Here is a 25,401-nt window from a genome sequence, read left to right as displayed (position 1 = left end):
AACAAAGACCGATAGCTGCTCAGACAAAGTTTACATTTGAGCTTTGGTTTGCTCTTTTAGGTCTAGATCTATAATAGATCCAATAGATTTTATATCGGAATCTAATTTATTGATTTTGTTATCAATACTTTTAAAATAGGTAGTTGTAATATCTATCAACATATTAATAGCATTACAAGCAGAGTCTATACTTTTATTATTTTTGACTATATGACAACTATGACCATATAAGGATTTATCAACTGTTCCTCCAGAAGAAACTAAACAATCAACTGTCTCCATAAAACTTAGAGTCGGTACCTAAAATCATCTTTGGTTATAGAAGGAACTGTCTAAAGCCGCCAACAGATGGTCTTATGTCGACAAAATCAACTTCCCAAAGATCTATGGGTTTAACTCAAAATTTGTAAAGAGAGAGAGAAGGAAAGAAATAACTGGAAGAGTATGTCAATACCTGAAAGAAATCCTTGTTTATAATAATAAGCGTTCCGTATAAAGATAGATCAGACGACAGTATAACTGTTCCTCTGAGCTCTCTAAACAGAGTAGCTAGTTTACAAGCAAAGGTTGTTCCTTGCTCTGATCTTTCCAGCAGATTTGGGACACCATTCTCTTTGATGTTAGAAGCAAGCTATCTGTAGTCTCCCTCTAGATGTGCTGACTCTCCTAGATATAGGCTTATTGTTGCCTCTTGGGGCCTCCCCCACTCATTCTAGTGTGGGTGGGGCTTTGTATTGCTGTATTTGCTGTATTTTTTTTCCTGCCCTCTTCTTCAAGGGGTCCCCGTCTCTCTTTCTCCAAGATATCATCCAAAAACTGTTACATCTAACATAATTAATGCTCACCATAACTCCTTCCGTAAATGAGCCCTTTTGTTCATGGTACCTCTCCAAAGAGCAAAGACTATCTTCCCCCAAAAATCTCCAGAGCCATTTTGGGAGTAATGCTGTCATAGATATCTATCTCCAACTCCAAATCAATTCAAACCAATATCCCCTTCGGACAGCAGTTCATATGGCTCCTTCCTTTGCCCTAATGATAGCTAAACCATTCGCATACACAAAACACACATACAAAATGCTCATCCTTAAAGCAACCAAGGAGGGAATAGTAACCAGAGGTAAGCAATAATTTGGAATATGCCAGTGAACCTTTTTTTTTTGGGGTGGATAAGAGTGAATTTATTGTATTAATGAATAGCTAGAGTGCAAGGAGATAACTTACAATAATAACATTTCATTAAAGAAAAAAACTTACAATAATAACAACAGCAACAGCAACGAAAGAAGGCCAAAACCTACATCTCCCACCTCCCAAGGGAATAAATTATGCCAATAAATCCTTATTTGCTCCTGCAGAGCCGGCTGATCTGACAAGGAGGCAGCAGACTTCATCCTTGAGAGAAAGTGAACTTCCAATGGGCACACAAGGTTCTAGCTCTCCTAATAAGATATAAGTAGTGACGAGCCCTACCACAGGATATCCACAGCCATCTGATCATGGGTTGAGAATCACCTTTGGCCATCAAATTCGTCCATCCTCTCTCAAAAGAAGTCTCCAATTCTTTACCAATCTCTTTTAACTCAGCTGTTGTCAATATTTTTCAGTGATGATTCATTTAATCAAAGTTATCTTACCTTCTTTTGAAAGAGAATTAGTTTTCCACCCTGCAAGTTTTCTTTCCAATTTATTTCCCAACAAACCCCATACTGAAGTGTTGTCACCAGGGGAAACCTTATTTAATAGATCAGAGCAGTTTTTTATACAGCAATACACAAGTGCATTCTCTCAATGGTCTGACTGCTAATCAAATGTCTGTGAAAACGGTAATTCTAGTCATTTCAGTCCAGAGTAATCATTTCAATATACTTAATGCTTTTGTTCTGCCTCCAAGGGGGAGCTTTTGATCTGATAGATTTACTTCTGTAATTCTACATTACTTATGACCTTTTTATCAAATTTTCTCTTGGGCAATTTTTGGGTGGATAGTGTAGTCAAGCTTTTCTTATAATATTTTTTTTTTTGGGTTTGAAAATTTCTATTTTTAAATGTTCATTGGGCCAGGGCAGTTGTCTTTCTCTTTTTCGTACTAGTTATTTGTAGCTACTAGAAAAGAAGTTAAGAAGAGAGAATAGATTGGCTTGTCAAGAGACATAGTCCACCGCACTTTATTTATAATCAGAGATTATTACAAGAATGGAAATAAAATCCTAGCAAATAATCACATGTGTAACATGTTCATAATGAATCTGGACACTCTAGTGTATCTGGGTTCGGGTCACGGGCCATCCATCAACACTCCCCCTCAAGTTGGTGCATAGATATCTTGCATGCCCAACTTGGAAACAATAGGATGGAAGCATTGGCAAGCTGGTTCTCAGTTGTGACAAACGGAGTACAAATCAGACCGTCTTCAATCTTCTCTTTGATGAAGTGTCTGTCAATGTCAACATGTTTAGTTCCATCATGCTGAACAGAGTTATGAGCTATACTGATTGCAGCCTTATTATCACAATAGAGTCTCATAGACCCTTTTGGTGCTATTCTTAGATCTTGGAGAAGTTTCTTAAACCAAATGAGTTCGCAAAGCTCTTGTGCCATTGCCCTGTATTCTGCTTCAGCACTGGACCTAGAAACCACAGATTGTTTCTTGCTTCTCCAAATTACCAAATTCCCTCCAAGGAAAGTACAGTAGCCTGAAGTTGATCTTTGGTCATCAACAGAACCAGCCCAAGTAGCATCAGTAAAGGATTCTAACTTCAGATTCCCATTATTGGAAAATAGGATACCTTTTCCAGGTGCTGACTTCAAATACCAAAGAATTTTGTAAACGGCTTCAAGATGTGTAGTCTTCAGGTCATGTAGGAACCGACTGACAACTCCTATGACATAGGCAATGTCTGGCTTGGTGTGAGATAAATATATAAGTTTGCCGACGAGACGCTAATATCGCTCTTTGTCTGTAGAGTTACCACCAATGTTGTTGAGTTGGTGGTTAACTTCAATAGGCGAGTCAGCAGCCTTGTAACCAAGCATTCTACTTTCTTCTAGAAGGTCTAGAACATACTTTCTTTGAGAAATGAAGAATCCTTTGTTGGATCTACCTACTTTGATTCCCAAGAAGTACTTGAGATGCCCTAGGTCTTTTGTTTCGAACTCGGTTTCCAGTCGAGTTTTTGGAAGGGAGATTTCTTCTTCATCATCTCCAATGATCACGATACCATCCACATAGACAATAAATGCAGTAACCTTATCAACTCTGTGCTTAATAAACAGGGTATGATACCAAACTTCAGCATAGCCTTCTGAAATCTGCCAAACCAAGCACGAGGAGACTGTTTCAACCCACAGAGTGATTTTCAGAGACTACACACTTTGCCGGCTGTAGTAGATGATTCAAAGCCAGGAGGAATGTCCATATGGACTTCTTCTTCTAATTCACCGTTGAGGAAGGCATTCTTTACATCTAACTATTGAAGATCCCATCCCAAGTTTGCAACAGAGGACAACAAGGCTCGGATAGAATTCATTTTTGCCACTGGGGCAAATGTTTCCTGGTAATCAATGCCATAGGTCTAAATGAATCCTTTGGCAACTAGTCTGGCTTTGTGGTGAGCAATGGTTCCATCTGCATTTTGTTTTATTGTGAACATCCAATTCATCCAACTGCCTTCTTTCCATTAGGACAAGGCACAAGCTCCCAAGTGCCATTTTTCTCAACGCCTACATTTCCTCTACCATGGCATTTTTCCATTTTGGGTCTATGATGGCTTCCTTTCAACCTTATGGAATAGACACACAAGACAGAGAAGAAACAAAGGCTTGGTAGGAGGGGGACAAGGACTCATAAGAAATAAAGTTAGAAATAGGATGTCTAGTGCAGGCCCATACTCCTTTTCTAAGAACAATTGGGCGATCATCAAGAATAGGATGAGATTCATTACCAGTTGTTTGTATGGGAAGAACTTGCTCGGGAGGCATAGATGAACATGATATGTTTGGGACTGTCTTTTTCTTTTGCCTAAAGTAGGTGATGAGATCCTGTTGTTTTGCTGCAGCATCAGTCTCAACAACTTCCTCACCCTGAATACCTTGCTCCCCCTGAAGATGAACAGTATCATTAACAAACGAAGATGAAGGATTCTCTTCTTCTAGAGTCTCCCCCTGAAGAGAAGACTGGTAGTAAGGTTCATCCTCGTGAAAAGTAACGTCCATTGTAATAAACAATTTTTTGGAAGGAGGATGATAACACTTATAACCTTTTTGAGAAGCAGAATACCCAAGAAAGCTACACTTGAAAGCCCTGGGGTCAAGTTTGGACTGAGAGGGGGAAGAGTTATGAGCAAACAGACATACCCAAAAATACGAGGAGGGAGATGGGAAACAATAGTGGGATCAGGAAGCTGGCTAATTGATGTTTTAAAGTCAAGGGCAACAGAAGGAACCCTATTGATAAGAAAGGCAGCAGTAAGCACAACATCACCCCCAAATTACTTAGGAACCTGAGTGGTAAACATCAGAAAGCGAGTGACCTCTAGAAGGTGGCGGTTCTTACTTTTTGGGATACTATTTTGCTCAGGAGTACAAACACATGAGGTTTGGGAGAGAATTCCATGGGTATCAAGGTACTGGAGAAATGAACCATCAATCTATTCTGTCCCATTGTCATTGCGGAGAACTTTAACCTGGGCATTAAACTGAGTTTGGATCATCCTGTGGAAGGACTGGAAACAAGAGAAAGCTTCAAATTTGGACTGAAGAAGTAGATCCAGGTTAATCGAGTACAATTTTTAATAATAAAAAAAAGTAAGAAACCATCGAAACCCACCTCGAGCAACTACCCGAGAGGGATCCCATAAGTCAGAGTGAATAATGGAGAAAGGAATCAAACTTTTATTATCACTGGAAAAATACGAGGATCGTGTATGCTTAGCAAGTTCACAGATTTCACAATTAAAATGGTCCAATTTACATTCTTTGCCTAAAGAAGGAAACAAACGACGTAAAACGTAAAAGGAAGGATGACTGGGACGATGATGCTAATGATGGAGATGGTGTAGGCCACATTCATGGGTAATATGAGTTGAAACTGGGGAGGGAGCAGCAGTAAGACTGGGTTCCAAGTAGTAAAGACCATCTTGCACTCTACCATATCCAATCGTTGCCCCCATCGCTAGATCCTGAAAAACATAATGAGAAGAAAAGAAGTGAACAGAACAATTGAGATCAGTAGTGAGACGGTAAATAGAAAGTAAATTGGAATAAAGATTGGGAACATGTAAGACATATGATAAAGACATACTAGGAGTGCAAGAGATAGACCCTTTACCAGAAATAGCAGAAAGGGAACCATCAGCGACTCGGACCTTGTTCTTGCCCGAACAAGGGTGATAAGAAGCAAACAAGTTCGAGGAGCTGGTCATATGGTTCGAGGCTCCCAAATCAATGAGCCACGAAGAACCAGTTTGAGAGGAAGCAAGAAAAATACCTGAGTGGGCTAGATGGGAAGCAGGGGATGATGAGGAAGCCATGGTAGAAGAGGCAGAACCAAGCTGAGTAACCATACATTGGAGCTGATGCACAAGTTTTTCTACAGACATAGACGAAGTACTAGTAACGGCTTCAGGAGTTTCAGTTTGGTGAGCCTGAGCCTGAGGACGAGTAGAATCAGTAGAACCAACCTTTCCACCTTTTCCACCCCCTTAGGACGGCCATGTAATTTCCAACAGGTCTCCCTAGTGTGACGAGGGCGGCCACAGTAGTCACATTGCACTGGGGCACGAGCAGAACCAGGTTTATTGACCGTTCCAGTGCCCTCCATGGGTAAAGAGGTCTATGGTGTAGTAACAAGAGCAGACCGAGGAGGTACAGTAGGAGGAGGCATCATGATAGAACAACGGTGATCCTCATGGTGAATTATATTATAGGCTTCAAGTAGAGTAGGAAAAGTACTCCTATTGAGAACTTGAATCCTTATCTGATCATACTCTGGATTAAGGCCAGTGAGTAAAGCATAGACTCGTTCCATTTCACGTTCCTTCGCAAACGTGGCAGCATCAGTAGGGGTTTTCATGGTAACAGGATGATAGAAGTCCAATTGTTGCCATAAAGTCATCAAGGCAGTATAATAGGCAGACACAGAGTGATCCTTCTGTTTAGTTTCTTGAGCTTGATGACAGATTTCATAGTTTGGGTATAATTGCTGGCTTGTTCATAAGTATTCTTCACAGCATCCCATAACTCCCTGGCTGAGTTGAGGACAACAAATGTGGAACTAATGGAGGATTCCATGGAGTTTAACAAGAATGACATGATCAAGGCATCATTAGCTAACCAATTGTCCTTGGCCGGAGAGTCAGTGGGCATAGGGGTATCACCATTAATATAGCCCCAAAAATAATTACCACGGATGGTAAGGAGGCAGGCGCCAGACCATGCTAAGTAATTCAATCCATTCAACTTAGTGGAGGCGGGTTGTAGAGTAGGACGTTGTTGAGGAGCAACAGGGTGACTTAGATCACCACTCTCGGGAACAGTAGATGTGATAGAATCCCCCATTAAAACCAACCAAAAGCACTATAGTTGAAGGAGATAGAACTCACAATAAGGGAGAAGCAGCAGCGGCACAAAAAAGTCTGGAGAGAGGCCAATAATCACCAAGGCAGCCAGCGAGGAAGTCAGCAACAAGAAAAAAATATTGCTGTGCAGTCAGAAGCGGCTGGGAGGGCCAACAGGTTGCTTAGAGAAGACTGGGAGAACCGTTAGGGGTTCAGCAAGGCACCGGCAGGGCTGGCAGGGCTTGTAGAGAGCCGAGAGACACCAGCAGGGACAAACGAAGGGCCTGGCAGGGAAGGACCCTGGAAGGTCCGGTGAAGGCAAACAAACCCCTGGGAGGGCTAGCAAGTGGCGGCGATAGCATATTTGACCCCTGGAGAGTCGGGCAGTGGCTGGCGGCAGGCCAGCAGGTGGTGGCCGACAAGGGCAGTGCAAAAAAGAGGCCCTAGATGAGGGTGGCATAGGCTGCAGGGGTGTCAGCGACAGAAAACACCATGGTGGCAGCGGCGGCAGGCAGTGGTTAATGGCGATGGTTGGTGGTCAATGGTCAGGGATGATTAGCATGGTGCGACATGCATGATCACATGTTCAGTCAACCATGCTGAACCAAGAGTCCTAAGCCTCGGCGGCAACGAGTACCCTATTTGTAAAAAAGAAAAAAAGAAAAGAGGATTTGCTCTAATACCAAGTTGAGAAGAGAGAATGGGAGAGAATAGATTGGCTTGTCAAGAGACAGAGACCACGACACTTTATTTATAATCAGAGATTATTTCAAGAATGGAAATAAAATCCTAGCAAATAATCACATGTGCGTAATGAACCTGGACACTCTAGTTTATCCGGGTCCGGGTCACGGTCACGGGTCAACGGGTCGTCCATCAACAAAAGAAAAGCCATAAAGATAGTTGTTTGAGACCTTGTTCTCCGAGCTGGATAAGCAGTTGGGAGTTGATGTTGTCAGCCTTGACCCAAAAGGATTATGATTTACGAGTGATTGCATGCAGGTAGAGGTGGCAAAACATGACATGGCTTGCTAACCCAACACAATCGTGACCTTATAGTTCCATTTTCAGGTTGGGGTTAACAGTTTAGTTCAGATTCAGGATGAACCCAAAGGACATGAAAAGTTTTCAGGTCATGTTCGGGTTGACCCCTTGTGACCTAAAATCAACCTGAAATGATCCAATTGCCACCCTTGCATGCAATGTGTACTAATTACTAGTAGGAGTTGTATTTAGTTACATTTAATGTTCTCTTTCTCCTGTTTTAGTCACATATAGATGCATCGTTTTGTTTTATTTTTTCGTAAATGATAGATTCATCATTTGTGTTCTTGCCTCAACAGGATCGCAGGCATTATTCATTCTGGTGGAAAATCAAGGAGAGAGCACTCTGAAAGTGAATGTTGCAGCCTCACCTACTGTAAACACTGCTATAAAGGAGATAGAAATACCTAAACATCAAATCAAAAAGGTTTGGCTCCTTGTCTCTCTTTACCATTTTTGCCTCATCTTCATGGAAGCGTCAAGGCACTAGAATGTTGCTCCATTATCACCAAGTGGTCACGGGTTCGAGTCTGGAAACAGCCTCTCTGCAGAAGCAGGAGTAAGGCTGCATACATTATGACCCTCCCCAGACCCCGCAATGGCGGGAGCCGCGTGCACTGTGCACGCCCTTTTTTTCTTTATGGAAACATCAAGGCACTAGAATGTAGGCTAGAAATATCAATGGTTGGGTCTGTATGATCCCACTTCAACCCTAAGCTAACTCCTACTATGCTCCCTAACATGTCTTGCCTTTGAAGATCGACAACCCATCACTACTTAAACTACAAACACAAAACCTGTGTGGACCCCACTTTCATTCTGTAGTATAGTGAGATGGGTTGGGGTTTCTATAAAACCTACAAAACCCTAATTATATGTTTGTGCTACTCTTCAAACTAGAAAAAGTGGATGGTTAAAGGACAGTATCTTCATGGTAACAATAGTTTCTCATGTTCTTCAATATCAAATTACTTAAGAAACTACATAATCTATGAAGCGGTTCTTGATACCTGGATTTTCATTTTACTTCCAACATTTATGGTGTTATGGGATGTGTTCGATCCTCCCAATCAAAACAGTTTATATTATTTTTTGGGGGGGAGGGTATATGTAGTTATGTACCAATTACTATCACATGAACGAAGCCTAAATAGTCTTTTTAACTCTTTAGATTGGATGTTAGTATACTTATATGTCCAGTCCTTAGTGCAATGCTGGTAATTCACCAGTGTGTCTTAGCTGCTTAGCTTTTAACTTAATGCTTTGTTGCTTACTTTTGCCGATCCCATTTAGTTGGGATAAGGCTATGTTGTTGTTGTTGTTGCTTAATAATAATAATAATAATGATAATTAAATATAAAGTGTCCATGTACCTATCCCCAGTTGGTTTATTTATATTTCTTGAGTCTCTTGTGTCATAAGATTTAACGATCAAATGGGTCCTGACTCAACACATACGTAGACCCAAGGAACAATGGAGCTATGTAAGTGTCATGGGAAAATACATCATGTTTACAGTAATCCTTGAGTTGGAGTTTAGAAAACCCAATTGGCACCTATCCTGCTTCCAGTCATCATATCTGAACCTCCCTGTGCAATTCACATCAAAGCTTACACCACAAACAGCAGCTACCCAATAGACCATTGTCATGCAGTGTAATAAGGTAAAAAATGGAAGGAGGTCAATATAAGAGACAAAAAGATAAAGACCATTGAAAATGCAAGGGAATAGTCCAATAAAAATGGCCCACATAATTTAGTTTGACCATAAAATTTCACACTTGGCTAATCCAGGGTTGGACCCACCTATCCATAGGTTGAAAATTGCCATGTCATCTGGTTACATGGCTCAAATTGGGTGTGCTGTTGTGGCAGGCCTGGCACAACAGCCTTGTGCCACCTTCTTGCCATAATTAAAAGGTCAGTACTTTTCCAAGGAAGATAAAAATAAATAAATAAATAAAATTTGGAAGTTTTGAGCTTTCTGTGGTGGCATGTTATTGAGCCATTTTGTTGAAAAAAGTGTTTACTTCTGTTTAAGTTCTCCAGGTTTATCTGATTGGTTCTTCACTTGTTCCAAAAAAAACTCATGTAAGACCAACAGAGACCAAGTCTACTTGCACATCTCTGTTAAATTCCAATGAGGACAAATATTAGCAGTTTACTGAAGTACTGCTTTTCCCCCTTTTTTTGGTTGTTTCAGATTAATTTCTCAGTTAGTGCTGAAAGTGCTACAATAATACTAAATGCTGGAAATGGTGATTGTGAACTTCACATGGGACCTTCCCAATCTGATGACAACATTGTCAAGCGGCTTTACTCTCAAGCCTCTCATCTTAATTTTACTCCCATCTATGGTGCCTATATTTTATTGCTAACAGCTCTGATTGTTGGAGGAACATGGGCCTGTTGCAAGTTGGGAAGGAAGGGTAGGCAGCATGGTGATGGGGTCCCATATCAAGAGCTTGAAATGGCACTGCCCGAGGCTGTTTCAGATGTCCATGTGGACACTGCAGATGGTTGGGATCAGGGTTGGGATGATGATTGGGATGAGGAGAAGGCAGAGAAATCTGAAGTGGGACGTAAACATGGTAATGTTTCTGCGAATGGTCTTACTTCCAGGTCTTCTAACAAGGATGGATGGGAAAATGATTGGGATGATTAGAATTTTGTAGAAGAAAAACGAAGGTGTATTTTCGTTCTTTTGAAAGAAAAAAAAGAAGGCATAAAAAGGGGGGTTTGGATGGGGTGGGGGGGGGGGGGGAAGGAAGACAGGAATACAGGGAAAAGGAAAAGCTATATTTTGTTTAACTTGTCGATAAAAAGGAGTTTGGTCTTGGAATAGTGAACTGAAAGCAGTTTTGGTGACACAAGTTTTGATAACAGGTTTCCTGTGTGTGTGTGTGAGTTGGGATTAAGAAATGTGATATGGTAGGTGAAGATTATATCAATCTCCCTCCCTCCACCCCCCCCCCCCCCCTTTCCAAATGATCCTTGGAGATTTTATTGTTGGCTGGACCAGAATGGGATGAACCAGCTCATTGTAACATTGTATTTTGAGCCATTGTTGTTTCAGTTTCAGTACTAAACCGGTTTAACTGCCAGTTTTCATCAAAAAGTAAGAAACTGGACCAGAAATCATAAACAGTTTTAAGAGAGGTCTGGTGGACTATTCTGGTTTGGTTTTAAATTTATGGTTGTATATCCCATGGATGGAGACAAATACTCGGTCCACGAAGGACAACATGTAGCTTTAGTGATGTTTTATTTTGTCACTACTTTTTCTGTTTTTTTCTTTGTATGTAATATTGTGTACTTGGATTTAAGAGGGTAGGCTTTGGTGCACAGTTGTTCCATTGTGACCAAGGTTTAAGTTTGGAAACAGTCTTACTGCAAAAGTAGGGCTGTTAGGCTCCGTACATTATGAGCCTTCCCAAACCCCGCAATGGTGGGAGCCTCGAGCACTAGGTGACCCCTTTTTTTTGTGTACTTGGATTTGGCCCAACTCATAAGATAGGGTCTCGGCCTGCCCCGGCATTAGTTTCCTTATAGAATTTGATAACCTAACTCTATCTCATGGAAAAATTTATAATACATCTTACCTGTTCCAAAAAAAGTTAACCAAGAAACATGGAGCCTAACCCCCTTTTTTCCCTGGATTTTAGATCTATTAGCTTGTGCAATGCTATTTACAAAATTGTATTTAAACTCCTGGTCCTTAGATTGAGATGTTTGCTGCAGATGCTACTAGAATTTGTTGAAAGCTGATAAATTACTATTAATACATCATTAATCAAGAGATTTTACGGGCTTTAAAAAAATAAAAAGAAGGGAAAGAGTGGCCTCTAGCCCTTAAGTTGGACATGTCTAAGGCCTATGACAACATGGAATGACTTTATCTGTTGTTGTACTTGATAAAAGCGCTTGATGAGTGGATACTAGAGTTGGACATGTCTAAGGCCTATGACAACATGGAAGGACTTTATCTGTTGTTGTACTTGATAAAAGCACTTGATGAGTGGATGCTACTCAAACTATTCCTTTTCTTATAATGCCAGCATTTTTTCTAGAAGTTATTATATTAACTGTTGTGCACTTACCCAAGATGAATTTTAAGTTTTACTGTTTTTTTTAATTATAATAAATTTTTTTCCCGATCGTGTATGTACATAGTCGTGCCTTCAGTTGTTGGATGAAAGAGATAAGGGGATGTGTTATTACACTTTTGCCTTTCAACCACCCATCTATTGATCGAAAGGCACAACCGTGCATAAAAACTCGGTCTTTTTATAATTAAACGTATGATAGGTGAGGTAATTCCATGAAGAGACCTTTGTCAAGGTCATTCTATCTTTTCCTCTTAGTTATGGAGAGATTGTCTAGCTTACTAAGACAGGCAGAGAGAGGTTGCAGCAAATTAATGGTGTCAAATTCTTTAGAATGTCACATCTTTTCTTTACAGACCATTGCTTTATCTTCTCTAGAGCAAACTCACCAAAATTTCAACATATTCAATTCAACCTTTACATGTTAATGAAATAAGAATACTAATGACACCCTTTATTCTTGTATCCTAAAAACTTTATTTGTCTCAAGGTATAAGAACTCATATGTTTACCTGGGCAACAAAATTTTCAGAACCCATAATGTAAATGCATAACTTCTCTTTACTGGTAGAGAAAATAATGTAAATCTCCTAAATCATGGAAATTAGTAATCATGTTACCAGTCAAATCTGGATTACATCCAGTGACAATAATGTCATCAACATAAGTAACCATCAAAATTACTGGTAGATGAAGTAAAGGTTAACAGAGTTGAATCCGCTCGACTGCCTAGAAAATCAAGTCTATGAAGGTAAAGGTAGAAGGCAATTAAACCAGGCATGTGGTGCTTGCTTAAGTCCACAAAAGAGCTCTCTATAATAGATAGATATGATAGCAGGTTTAATTACAAGAATAGAAGTTTCATTGAATCTCCACTTCTACCTACTCAAAATCTTTAGCTTAAAGAAAAAAAAAAATTTAAGATATTGTTTAAGCAATCATCTTGAAAATTTAATAAATGGGTTCTATATTTTTGTTATAAGAATAATTATTTAAAATTATTTAAAAAATAAACTCGATTCAGTCTTATTCCAATTAAATAGGATCGGCTACATGGATCGTTTTCTCTAATCAATTCTATTCAAAGTCATATGTATTAATCCTAATTTTTAGTAATTTGTTATCAATATGTGATCTTTGGTTAGTCTACTATGAATTAAAACAACGATTTTGCATGTATTATAAAGGTTTTCATGCTTATTATAACAGATGGGATACAACTACTCACTCAAAACCAATATTTTAGACCTTGCTTGTATGTTAATTCATGTTAATAACAGAAGAAAAGTAAAATTACATGATATGGATTAATCTAAGATGGTTAGAAGCCAAAGTGAAAGGATCATACTAATCACCTTCTAACAATTCACACTAAATCCTTTTAACCTATTCCAATTGTACTAACTATATTTTGACTAATGAGGATTTGGTTAGAAATTAAGGATGAAGGGACAAAAGATAGCATTCATTTAAAGGAAATGAAAGTTATGTGACATTGAAATGGGACCAACCTTAGCACCCACCATGATAAACATACCAAATAGTCTATGGGAATGTACATTGACTTCAACACTAATTAACATTCCAGTACCAAAAAGAAAAACCCCTAAATTTTGAATTCTTTTTCCATTTTTTTCCCCTTCAAAGCATTATTAGTGTTCAAGTTTTGAAGTTTAAAGCAACTAGCTCTGGAATACTGAACTAGCTTAAATCAAATCCTATGAATCCTAATCTCTAGATCTACTAAGGCTGCATCTTACCCACTTTATACTCATATGTAATACATAATTGAAAACTCAGTGGGGTTTGGATTTGTGTTTTCTGGAGATCTATTTGCATTGTCCCCCACACCTTTCCAACAACATATGCTCTCAACTACTAAGTGTCTGGTGAAAGTTGTGTGTTTGTGGGAGTGTTTGTGGCATCATTCTGTCTTGAAATAAAGTCATAAAGCAAACTACTACTAGTGGGGAAATAGTTACTTGTTCTACAATCTTTCCTCCACACATCTCTTGCATGTTGGTGGTTCTCATCCTTTTGATTCACTTTTGATTCTTTTTAAAACCAGTACCTCACTTTATTCACAAGATGCATGCAAACCATGTATTGCTTTAAACAGGGTCTCATTCATTCCACACACCCCTCCTCCCCCCTCCCCTAGTACAAAAAAGAAAGAAGTTATTGGTCAACTTCTACAGTACTACCAAGCTTTTTTTTTTTTTCTTTTTTTTGGGAAGAGAGAGGGAGAGGGGGGGGGTGTTGTGTTTAAAGCCCATAAGGATTAGGATTAAAACAAATCTGAATCAGAAGAATCCATTTTATTGGAAGGATTCAATTTTTCTTCACCCACGGTGAAGGAGGAATCCCTTCACCATTGCCATCGGTCTCATCCGATTGGACTAGTGAAGTTAAAGATGACATAAAAATCTATCACATTATCACATCATCAATGACAAAAAAACAAAAAAATCCTCCATTGCCCCCCACCATTTATTTACTTTTACCAAGGATTTTTTTCCCCCTTTCTTTAATCTTAGGTTTGAAATGAGGGTTAAATGTCAAAACCCAAAGAACCCACTTAGTTAAAGTGAAAGATCTGTATTAAAATTTTATGGTGGTGGAGTTAGGAGGCAAAGTCTAAAATTGGGAGAAAACAAAATTGTGAAAAACAGCATTGGTATCATGGTATGGTCAAGCACTTTGAAAGAATGATAAAGAGGAGAAAAAAAAGAAAAAACTGCCTTTTGCTACTTCCCATGATAAAGAGTAAAGAATAGACCCCACCTTCCCATTCCACTCAGTAACTGAGAGGACCCATGTGCAGGTTGATGATAAAGGCCCATTAACTAAGGTTCCCTTGGGCCCAACACCAATTATAATTAATCAAAACCCAGACCTAAGCAGTATTGATTCAATAATAGAAATACTTCTAGATAGAGTAGGTAGTGTCAGTAGTATGCTAGTACCACTATCCTCTTATGTTTCTTTTAATTTTTTTTTTTAAAGAATGATTCCAGCACTGCACATCTTGAGCTTTTTTTTTTTTGCTTTTCTGAATTGTCAATATTGAATGTTGATTTGATCATTCAGATTGTTTGGTTTGGATGAAGAATTACTTGAGTATGATTCACAATGCAATGGTGGGTTTTTGCTTTTTCAACTTGTTCTTCATTTGTTCTTGTCCTTGAAATAGATGAAGAGAAAATTAGACTTTTTCAAATAATTTTTAAAGAGTTTACCTGTGACTAGATAATGATTAATTTCCGCAATTATAATTGATATATTCTCTCTACCCCTTTCTTTTATTTTTAAATTTTGTTGTGAGAGAAAGAGAGAGAGTATCAACTCTGTCAATGGTTTGAAATTTTTGCAAAATAGTATTTCAATCAGGGTGAAATATTTTCGTCACTCAGGGTGAAGAGAGAATCACTTCATCTATCATAATTTGACATTGTGATTGGTTTCTCGAAAAATGAATTTTATCATTAACTCTCATTCCCTATTAACGAATGCCAAAATATTCTTTCTCACTCGAATCCAAGGGCCAAATCCTATGGTTGAAGAGAATCTCTTTTTCATCATGTTGAAGGAAAACTCAGTCCTTCCATTCAATTGATACTTAATTACTGAAATAGGTGAGAGAGAGAGAGAGAGAATTTCATATAATAGTTCTTAGTCTTAATGAGGCATTTAAATCTCTTCAATCTTCAACTTCTTGGAAAATGGAACATTGAAGGCAAAACATGAAGAGAAACTGAAAAAGATAATAAAATGTTTGCAAAGACAATGCTTAGCAGAATAAAGAAAGGGAGAAAAGATTGCTTCTTTTCCGACAGTATCATCCACATTCTGATTTCAAGCTCTTTTCTATTTCCATCCTCCCATCACTTTGCCTCTCTTTTCACCTCACCTCAACTTTTAATTATTCTATTCTAAATCTTCTCTCACTCTCTCTCTCTCATATGCATGCTTCTATGCTTCAACTGGAAGTCATTCTTTAGAATCTTAGGGGTCCCTCACTCACTCAGACCCTTATGACCCTTTTGACTAAAAGAAATTCACATTTTTAATAGTAAAATAATAATAATAACAAATTATAGTAATTATATAGAACAAAGTGCATGATAGCATGTGTTTGGTGGGTGATAGACATTTTATTATTACAAATTAACCTCTTTTGTTTAATTGTTACAAATATCATGCCCCCAAAAGAGTGCCAGATGGCATTGATGAATTGATATATAATAGTAGTAGTAGTAGTAGTAGCTTTGCCTTACAATGTAATCTGCTTTGATATGTATTGCATGTGGATTGAAATGACACCACTTAAAAACTACAATATTTGCAACCACCACCATACTCATCAACCCCTTGAAGGAAGAGGAAGGGGGGAACTAAAAAATATAGTATATAAATAAATAAAGATTTTTATAAGGATATTGGAGAAGATTATTTACTTTGTTTTGCTATTTGGGTAAATGATTTCATCATTTTAACCATTTGGTAGAAGGTGGATTTAGTAGCTATTTCACTTATTAAATTTAATTGATGATTCATCTCAATCATATAATCTATTATGTATGATTTAATTTTTCTCTTCTCTCGTTCTTTTTTTCAATAATATTTGAAATACAAATGAATCAAATTGGTTTTAAATAAAAAAGTAACTGAAGGCTAAATAATAATATAGATAACATGTCCACAGAGTTTGAGCCCCACAAAGCATTTTTGCAGCGCCAAAAAAAAAAGTATTGACATTTCCAAATCGAAAATATATAAATTTGAGGAGGGAAATACCTTGAACTCATCTTGAATTAAAATGTCTAAGAACACTCATTTTCTATATTATTCATACATTATATATATGAACTTCTTGTAATTTGTCTGCCAAAAAGGGAATTGTAATTTGGAAGGATCAGTTTCCTCTCTTTTATTAGGCCATGCAAACTTTCTCCAGTCAAATCCTATTTTGAAAGTAAATACATAAGAGTAGAAAGACCCATTCCTATGTTTGGAACAAGTAAGAACCTTGTAATATTTTTTTCTTTTGATAATCACATAGGACAGTTTCAGCAGTAGAGACCTATAACGATTAGGGAGAAGAGAAAATAGTTTTTTTTTTTTAAAAAAAAAAACCTTGTGATAGGTCTCTTTTTCCCTTTATTTATTGGTTTATCACAAAAAGTTGGTTAGATTAAATGACCTAATAAATTTATTGGATTTTCTTTCTTGTCGTTCTGCCTGGTGAAGTATAACGTTTCACTATTTATCACATAACAATACATGGGTTAATCCATGTGATAAATAACCCAAAAAACTTCTAATTGGTACATTTTCAACTTAATATGAATAGAGGAAGTACCTAAACTTTTCAATTATTCACATTGATACAAACATGAAAGAACTCAACTCTATAAACTAGCTTACAATGTGAGAGAACCCAAGAATTTATCAACTCACATTAAGTTTCTCATACAACCAATTTGAGATAAATGAGATCGTAACATTCCACCATGCTTCGTAGGCCCGACACCCACACGGACTGACTTTGTACTAGTTATTAGTCTCGATCGTACACTGCCATACCGATGTCACCACCCAAGTCGCACGATTGCATCTGAAAAATGTGATTCTAACTTTGATACCACTGATACAAACTTGAAAAAACTCAATCCTATAAACCGACTTACAAGGTGAGGAAACTCAAAAACTTATCAACCCACATTAAGTTTCTCATACAATCGATTTGGTATAAATGGGATCGTAACATTATGTACTAATAACCAATTCATCATCAATAATCTTAGATTTTCAAAGTTTAATTTTACCGCTTGATACTCTCTGTGTACCAACTGAACCTCGATACATGAGAGTTCATTTTATAGAGAGAAAGGAAATTCCATTCACAGCTAATTACCAGTTTTAAATTCAGGGACAGTTTTAAAGATGTATGGTAGAGTAGAAGCTTGGGGTTTCTTGCCATGGCTAGGGCACTTACCAGTCCACCCATAGGTGGTGGCCAGGTCCTTTTCACAATCCATAGCAGCGCCTAACTGCCAAAGAGTTCAAGACAAAGCAGCCGCTGAAAGCTCAAACCCAAAAACAACAACTTTAGCTTTTTTTTAGCAAAAGAAGACTACTCTGAAAGTCAAAAGACACAACGTTTAGAAGGGTCCCAAAATAGGACCCGGTGAAAAGGAATCCGATTAATATAACAGAAAGAAAACTACAAACAGAAAGACAACCAAAAAATAAGCCAACAAAACACACAACTGGGGCACAAGGAAAACAAAAAATTACAACATTCATATATGGATGGATGGATGGCTCTGTGGATATGGCTTTTCTTCTCCTACTTCTCTTGTGTAAATTAAGATAAAATAAACCGGATTCCTCTTCGCCGGAAAACCCATTTTTTTTTGTGTTTTAAATCTTTAATAATCAAACCCTTACTCTGCTGCTTCTCTCCTTTAGAATTATATATGATGGGTCAAATTCATCCCAATTCTTCCTGGCCTTCTGAAGGGCATTTGATCAGCTCCAATATATTAACAACCTCTGCCATGTCTGGTCGGTTCGATGGCACCTGAGATGTACATACCAAACCTAGCTTCATTACTGGGATCGCCTCCTCTGCAGGAAAATTGCCTCCCAGCCTTCTATCCACACACTCCTCCACCCTACCTTCCTCCAATGCTCCTCTGACCATATCGCAAAGAACCACCACATCATCCTCCATGTACTCCACAGGCCGCTTCCCAGTCACCACCTCCAGGACCAACACTCCAAACCCATAAATATCACACTTCTCAGTTATCTTCACTGTCCGGCATGCAAACTCTGGTGCCATGTACCCAAGTGCACTCTGTATCTTGCTGCTTAGAACGTAACGGTCTAGCATTGGAAGCAACCTTGCCAACCCAAAATCTCCAACCTTCGCCTCACCAGAGCTGTCAATCAGGACATTGCTTGATTTCAGATTATAATGGATTATGTTCGATCCGTGCAAGTGTGCCAAGCTCCTTGCTGTCCCAAGAATTATATTAAACCTCTCATGCCATGAGAGAAAGTTTCCACCTGCTCTCTCATGAAGATGCTTGTACAAACTGCCACCAGAGACAAATTCATAAATCAGGAGCTGTAGGGATGGAGTCCAATAATAGCCTTCAAGTGCCACCAGATTTTGATGCCGGATCTTCCCAAGCTTCTTAACTTCCCTCTCAAAATCTTCTTGGGACTTGACAAGGCTTGAGACAGTAAGCTTCTTAATGGCAACAGGCCGACCATCTCGTAGGAATGTCTGGTAGACAGCTCCAAACCCACCACGACCGAGCTCACAATCCTTGTTGAGCAGCGCATGGGCCCCAGTGCTGAAGTCAGGGTCACCTGAGAACATTACAAGCTTGCCAGAGTTGGCATCAGTGGTAGGGGACTGGCTGAAATCATCACCACCTGATAATGTAAGGGCTGCAGCAGAATGGGAGGTGGAGTTCTGAACTCGGAGATTGAGGACTGTGACAGCAATCACACCTAGGGCAATGAGAGCAGCTGCACCAATGGCAATGAGAGCAGAGATACTGAGGATAATTTTCTTGTGGCGGAGATTTGAAGAGTAGGAGACAACGCCAGAGGAGTCAGAGGATGAATTGGGGTTGAGAACAATAGGTTTAGGAAGGACACCAGGACAGGAACGGTTGACTACAGAGCCACAGAGGGATGGATTATCAGAGACTGAGAAGGGTGAGATGGTGTTGAAGATGCCACCAACAGGTAGATCACCTTGGAGATGGTTGTGAGAGATATTGAATGAGACAAGATGAGGGAGATTGGCAAGCTGTTTGGGTAGCATTCCAGACAGGTTATTTAGAGATAAGTCGACTGTCTGAAGGTTGCTCAGGTTCGCAATGGCCGCTGGGATAGGGCCTGAAAGGTTATTACGTGATAGGATTCTGTAAAATAAAAATAACCAAAAAAAAGGGGGGGGGGGGAGAAAAGCTGTTAGAATGACAATATTTATAGATGGGATTTTAAAGCAGAAAGAATCAGCACAAATGAGATATACTTCAGCTTATCAGTGGAATTGTAGATTAATACGGAAATCTTTGTCCATTTTGTCAGTTTATTTTCTTTTTAATTTGGTAAAACACAAGAAACAGTTAAAAATAAATTTAAAAACCCTAAATAGTATTTCATCCCCTTCCAAAGACCAGAAATGACCTTGCAACTGTTAGTTTCAGATTGTCAAAAAATGTATCCTAGTTTATCATCCAAATTCTCAGAATAAGTTCCCAGAAGCAGAACCTCATTTGGAAATGTGGTTTTTGAAAATTGTAAGACATGGGGCAACAAATGTCATAAATAATACAATATATTTGGATGAGAAATAGCTCATATTTTTTGGTCAATAATTCTTTTTTAAATATTTTTTTTTTTCAAAACAAGTTTCAACAAAATTTGAATCAAACACAAGATTTCCAGCAATGGGTTTTGGGCACAAACTCAGGATCCCAATGCCCCACCACCATTGTTGTGGCTATTGCAATGCCAAACTAAACTTTGTAAATCACTCTGATTAACAAAATACACGACTTGTGATGAATATAGCCCTAAAGTTCTTGAACACTCATCAGTGACCTGGAGTTTGGTCCTTTTGACTCTTTGAAATATTTGGACAGGCTCTTCTGATACTGATCTCCAGAAGTCCTCTGCTCTCATATGGCTTAATGGGGCCAAATCTTAGAGAACACAAAAATTTCTTCAGAATGTAATAACAGTGGCTAACAATTTTGAACATAAAATAACTGTACTAGATTAGATTGGGGAATTTGAGGAACTGGCCCAATAACCGAAGATCAAAACCCTTCCTAGAAAGGCTACTAGAGAAACTCAATTTCATTTTTCAATAGTACAGTGACAATAGATGAATAAAAGAAAGCTGCAAACAAAGCTGAAATGTGAGAAAGCAAGAGGGAAGACAACTTACAGAGATGTTAAAGCCGAGCACTTCGCGATTTGGGCCGGAATTTTTCCAGCTAGGAAGTTATTCTCCAACCTCAACTCTTTCAAAGAAAAAGCACCTCCAATAGCAGTAGGGATACTTCCATTTAGTCGATTCTCACTCAAGTCAAGAACATTTATGGCCTTCAATTCACCTATGCTTTCCGGAATACCACCAACCAGAGAATTCCTGGACATATTCAAGTATTGGACAATGCTAAGAAGCCCAATATCATCAGGAATTTCACCAGAAAATGCATTATCAGATAAATCCAATAGATGTAGGTTTTGAAAAGAAGTCTCCACTGATGAAGGGGAATGATCTTTAATCTTTCCATTCAGTCTATTCTCAGAAAGCATAGGCACCTGCAAATTCAATCCGAAAATCCACGCTGGGATGTTACCAGTTAAAGAATTCCGGCTAAAATCCAGAGCAGAAAGGGCTTTGCAATTGATCATTGACTCTGGCAAACTCCCGCTGAACCCATTCCCAGATAGATTCAATACCTCCAATGACTGAAGATTCCCCAGTGAATCTGGAATCTGGCCCGAAAAACTATTCCCAGAAAGGTCTAAAGTTTGAAGGTTTCTAATTTCTCCAATCCATGTAGGAACCTCTCCAACAAATGAATTCCCACCCAGACTTAAAGAAGTACACATGGTAAGCTTCTGCATTGAATCTGGAAGGCTCCCTGATAGAGAGTTATCGCTAAAATCAAGCAATTTCAAGAGTAAACAACCTCCAATGCCATCTGGCAACTGCCCAGAAAACTGGTTCCTACTTAAATTAACTACTCTTAGATTATACAGACCTTCTATGTCTTTAGGAACTTCACCCTCGAGCAAATTATTAGATAAATCAAGCGAGCGAAGACCATTCAAAGACCAGATTCCAGAGGGCAACGAACCAGAGAGTCGATTTGAAGAGAAGTTGACAGCCGTTAGTGTGGAACACGTGCTCAAGCTCTGCGGGATCTCTCCAGAGAAGTTGTTCCTGGCAAACGAAACTGCTCTTAAAGAGCTACATTGTCCGAAGAGTTCATTCGGTATTGGCCCGAAGAGATTATTCTCACTCAGGTCAACAGTTCGGAGGTTATCAAGCTGTGATAAGCTGAAGTTAATGGTCCCTGTGAAGTTGTTCTTGGAGAGGGACAATTTGCGGAGAAATTGCAGTCGGAGGAGTCCTCGACCGACCCGTCCGGAAAGGGAGAACCCATCGAGAACGAGTTCAGAGACTCTGTTGGTTCGAGGGTTGCATTTCACCCCAACCCAGTTGCAGGGATTATCATCATCTTCGTTCCAAGATACGAGTTTCGACTCTGGATCTTTGACGTCGGCCTTGAAGACAATCAACCCAAGAACGTCGTCGTTGAGATTTGGATCCACAGATCTCACGAAAGCTGGAACTAGAGCGAGGAAGAGTAGGAACTTAAGCAGCTTTCTCATTTTAATTGAGAAAAATTCTTAAGCTGCCATCCAGACCTCAGAGAACCTCGTTGCAAACCCGACCTGAAGCTGCCAAATATAAAGGATTACTAAGATGGACAAACCTTAGATATAAATGAGAAAAAAGAATAGCTTACACCAACTAATACCTGAAGAACGTCGAAGCTTGGGCGCACTTGCTTCACTACCTTTAGAGAGAGAGAGAGCGATTTATGCAACTCCGGGAATGTCACAATGACCGTCGCAATCTCCTTCTAAGTGGGGAAGATAAGAGATGGTGCTGAAAGACCAGAATAGGAGCTTTCATGGAGCTGAAAAGACTGATTCAACAATAGACAGCTTCCTTAGGAAAGATTTCTGAGCTATTCTTCGAAAAGAACAACAAACGCCTCTTCCAAGCAGCTAAAGATGGAGGTTTTAGAATGTTACTTTTCAAACAGCAGAGATTGAGAAAGATTACAAGGAATGCAACAAAAGCAGTTGGTTTCAAAAGGATTCCCCCTCCCCGAAAGGAAAATCAAGAAGCGATAATGATTGAAATATTCAGTAAGGAAACCCTAGAAATCCCTCCACACTCCAAACGCAGAAGCAAAACCAGAGACTTCAAGATTCGAACTTCAAAAGAGCTCCCAATGGAAAGTAACAGAAAGAAAATGAAATAAAAACAGCAGAGCTTTGATCTAAGAGTTTCAGAAACAAGTAGTGTTAGCAGCTCCGTTGGAATCTACTCTGCTTCACCGTGAAATGCCACCCGCATCCGGCAGAAAAAAGAAAGGTTAGAGAAGGACCACCGGCGATTATGCTTGGAAACCGGTGTTTTAGCTGTATCTGAAGACTGAAGTCACCGTGAACTTCGCCGGTAACTGCCGAAACACCGAGAGAGCTCAGAATCCCCAAACTTCGACGCCATTAAAAGGCTCTCTGTGCCTCTCAGAGGAAATAGCTTTTATCGAAGGAGCGAGAACATGGTAGCTGTGCGCTTTTATTACTTGTGACACATGGCAGGATCTCTTCGGTCAAATGAATCCGATTTGGAAGACACGTGGATCTGCTCAGAGCTGCTTTTTTTTTTTGTTGTTGTTTTCTTTGACGTGGATTGCTGGTGAAATGTTACGAGAGCACCCACCCGCAAAGCGGAAGCATAGATATGGAGACACCCACCCGCAAAGCGGAAGCATAGATATGGAGACACCCACCCGCAAAGCGGAAGCATAGATATGGAGACACCCTTATAGTTCGATAAAATTACGAACATGACACCGTAACCTGCGGTGACTTATTACTCTTGTCCCTTGGAAAATTATCAGAATATGCCCCATTGGCCAATTAATCTTCAAAATTAGGAAATTTTATGATTGACATCCCTCAAAATGACAAATAATTTATAGGGTAAATTATACGTCACCTCTTTGTTTTCGAACGAAACTCAGACCACCCCCTGATTTAAATCCAATATGATAAATTAATCCTTACCATTAGTTTTATGTTGTTAAGTGATGATGCCAATCAGTTAAATAAATTTAAATCTCTAAACTACCTTTGGTCAATGTTGAAGATGAAGGAAGGGTAGTATTGTAAATTTAATTCTAATATTTTAGTACAAGAATTAAATAATTCTTTCATACCAATAACTAACAGTAGACTAACACTATTATTGTAGAGGGGGTGATTTGAATTTTTTCAAAAAACCAAGGGGTGATCCGAGTTTCGTTTGAAAACTAGGGGGTGACGTGTATTTTACCCTAATTTGTAAGTTGTGACTTTAAATTACCAAAAAATTAATAATAGTAATAATTTATAACTTTACATTTTTATCTATTTAGTATGACAATTTTTTTAGTGAAGGTAATAGTGTCATTTCATATGCGTTTTCTCTATTCTAAAATGTGGCCATTAAGAATTAAGATGTATATGAGGTCCTACATTACATGGACTAACACATATACAATCAAGTAGTAAATAGTGAAGCGTTATATTTCACTAGGCATAATGATGCCTAGAAGGACCCCCAAAAAAAAAAAAAAAAACTCTACTTGGTCATGTGGCTCTTACACCTAGGCACAGAAGCATGCAATAGTACCACCCTACCCTATGAAATAAAAAAAAAAAAATCACATCTATGTTGATGCTCATTTGTTCGCTCTCATTGACTACCACATTGATACAAGCACTACACAACCTTTCAACGATCCCTTGCCCTTATTTTTCTCTTCGTAAAAAAATTCAAATGAAGAATAAGATCATATGTGGACATATATAGGTCAGTTTATTATAGGTTATTCTCAGTATATGTGGGAAGAACATATGCCTTTGTTGCAGAAGCACTTGCAGTTCATCAAATCTGATCAATTGTTGTATGTAGGGGTTATCACTCTATGTTTTCTGCTTCTTAGTCACTATTTAGCATGTTTATCACGATGGAAATTTGGTTGTGGATTCCTTAATGACTCTTGGCTCTAAGATCAAATCTTTCTTGTTTGGGATATTTACTCCCCCCCCCCTCCTTTTATATTCTCACTTTTGTACCTTGCCTCTTTAATGGAAAATTTTCAAATAACCTAAGATCTAAGAAACATTGCAGACTATTTCTATAATTTTGAAAATTTTGCATGAATTTTATAATACAATTTTATTTAAAAAATGAAGGAAAAAGATTCTCTAAGTCGATTGTCATGGTTTTAGAAATCAGTATCAGATTGATTGTATTGGGCCATCTGTAACAATATCAACCATAATTGATACGGTACACATGGTTTTTTTATTTATTAAGAAATAGTGTTTTGATATGGAAGAGGGTTTTATGTCAGGAAGATCCATAATGGAAGGTATCTTATTGCATAGGAGACTCACAGAAAGATATAGAGAAGGCAAGAGAGATCTCCATATGGTCTTCATTGACTTATAAAAAGCCTGCGGCTGAGTCCTTAGAGACTTAATTTAGAATACACTAGAAAAGAGAAGGGTGTCATGTAAATATGTGGATACAATTAAAGATATGAATGATGGGGGGTGACTAGCATCAGGATTGTGGGGGAACAAGACAACGAATTCCATACTACAATTGAGTTACATCAAGGATCAACTATGCCCTTTTTTTCTTTTGTACATATCATGAATGACCTAACCAAATGCATACAAGATGAGGTTTCTTGGTGTATGTTTTTCGCGGATAATATTATTTTGATGGATAAGACAAAAGTAGGGATTAATGCCAAGTTTGAGCTATTGAGATCAACTTTAAAATCAAAAAG

The 25,401-nt window shown here is 38.6% G+C and overlaps 2 protein-coding genes and 1 long non-coding RNA gene across 3 annotated transcripts in view; 1 reads left to right on the top strand and 2 right to left on the bottom strand.

The window, feature by feature from the left end:
- LOC122671905 overlaps positions 1 to 10,333 on the top strand; it is a 34,479-nt gene extending 24,146 nt beyond the window's left edge. Inside the window, exons 3-4 of the mRNA XM_043869383.1 lie at positions 7,901 to 8,028; positions 9,805 to 10,333. Of these exons, the coding sequence (XP_043725318.1) occupies positions 7,901 to 8,028; positions 9,805 to 10,266 (590 nt within the window). The 3' untranslated portion in view covers positions 10,267 to 10,333. The remainder of the gene's footprint in view (positions 1 to 7,900; positions 8,029 to 9,804) is intronic.
- Positions 344 to 22,553, bottom strand: LOC122671906. Its single transcript, XR_006334411.1, has 5 exons — positions 22,440 to 22,553; positions 12,510 to 12,516; positions 8,459 to 8,468; positions 4,280 to 4,293; positions 344 to 353 (listed from the first exon to the last, which is right to left on the bottom strand). It is a non-coding gene; the product is annotated as an uncharacterized LOC122671906 (long non-coding RNA).
- On the bottom strand, positions 17,876 to 22,317 carry LOC122671903 (probable LRR receptor-like serine/threonine-protein kinase IRK). The gene is made up of 3 exons (XM_043869380.1): positions 22,300 to 22,317; positions 20,691 to 22,219; positions 17,876 to 19,656 (listed from the first exon to the last, which is right to left on the bottom strand). Exons 2-3 carry the CDS (start codon positions 22,148 to 22,150, stop codon positions 18,204 to 18,206), a joined length of 2,913 nt encoding a protein of 970 aa, XP_043725315.1. The 5' UTR covers positions 22,151 to 22,219; positions 22,300 to 22,317; the 3' UTR covers positions 17,876 to 18,203.
- Positions 22,554 to 25,401: the final 2,848 nt, after the last annotated feature.

Source organism: Telopea speciosissima, chromosome 8, assembly GCF_018873765.1.
Source record: "Telopea speciosissima isolate NSW1024214 ecotype Mountain lineage chromosome 8, Tspe_v1, whole genome shotgun sequence".
Lineage (NCBI taxonomy): Eukaryota > Viridiplantae > Streptophyta > Magnoliopsida > Proteales > Proteaceae > Telopea > Telopea speciosissima.
This window is presented reverse-complemented; position numbering and strand designations above follow the sequence as displayed.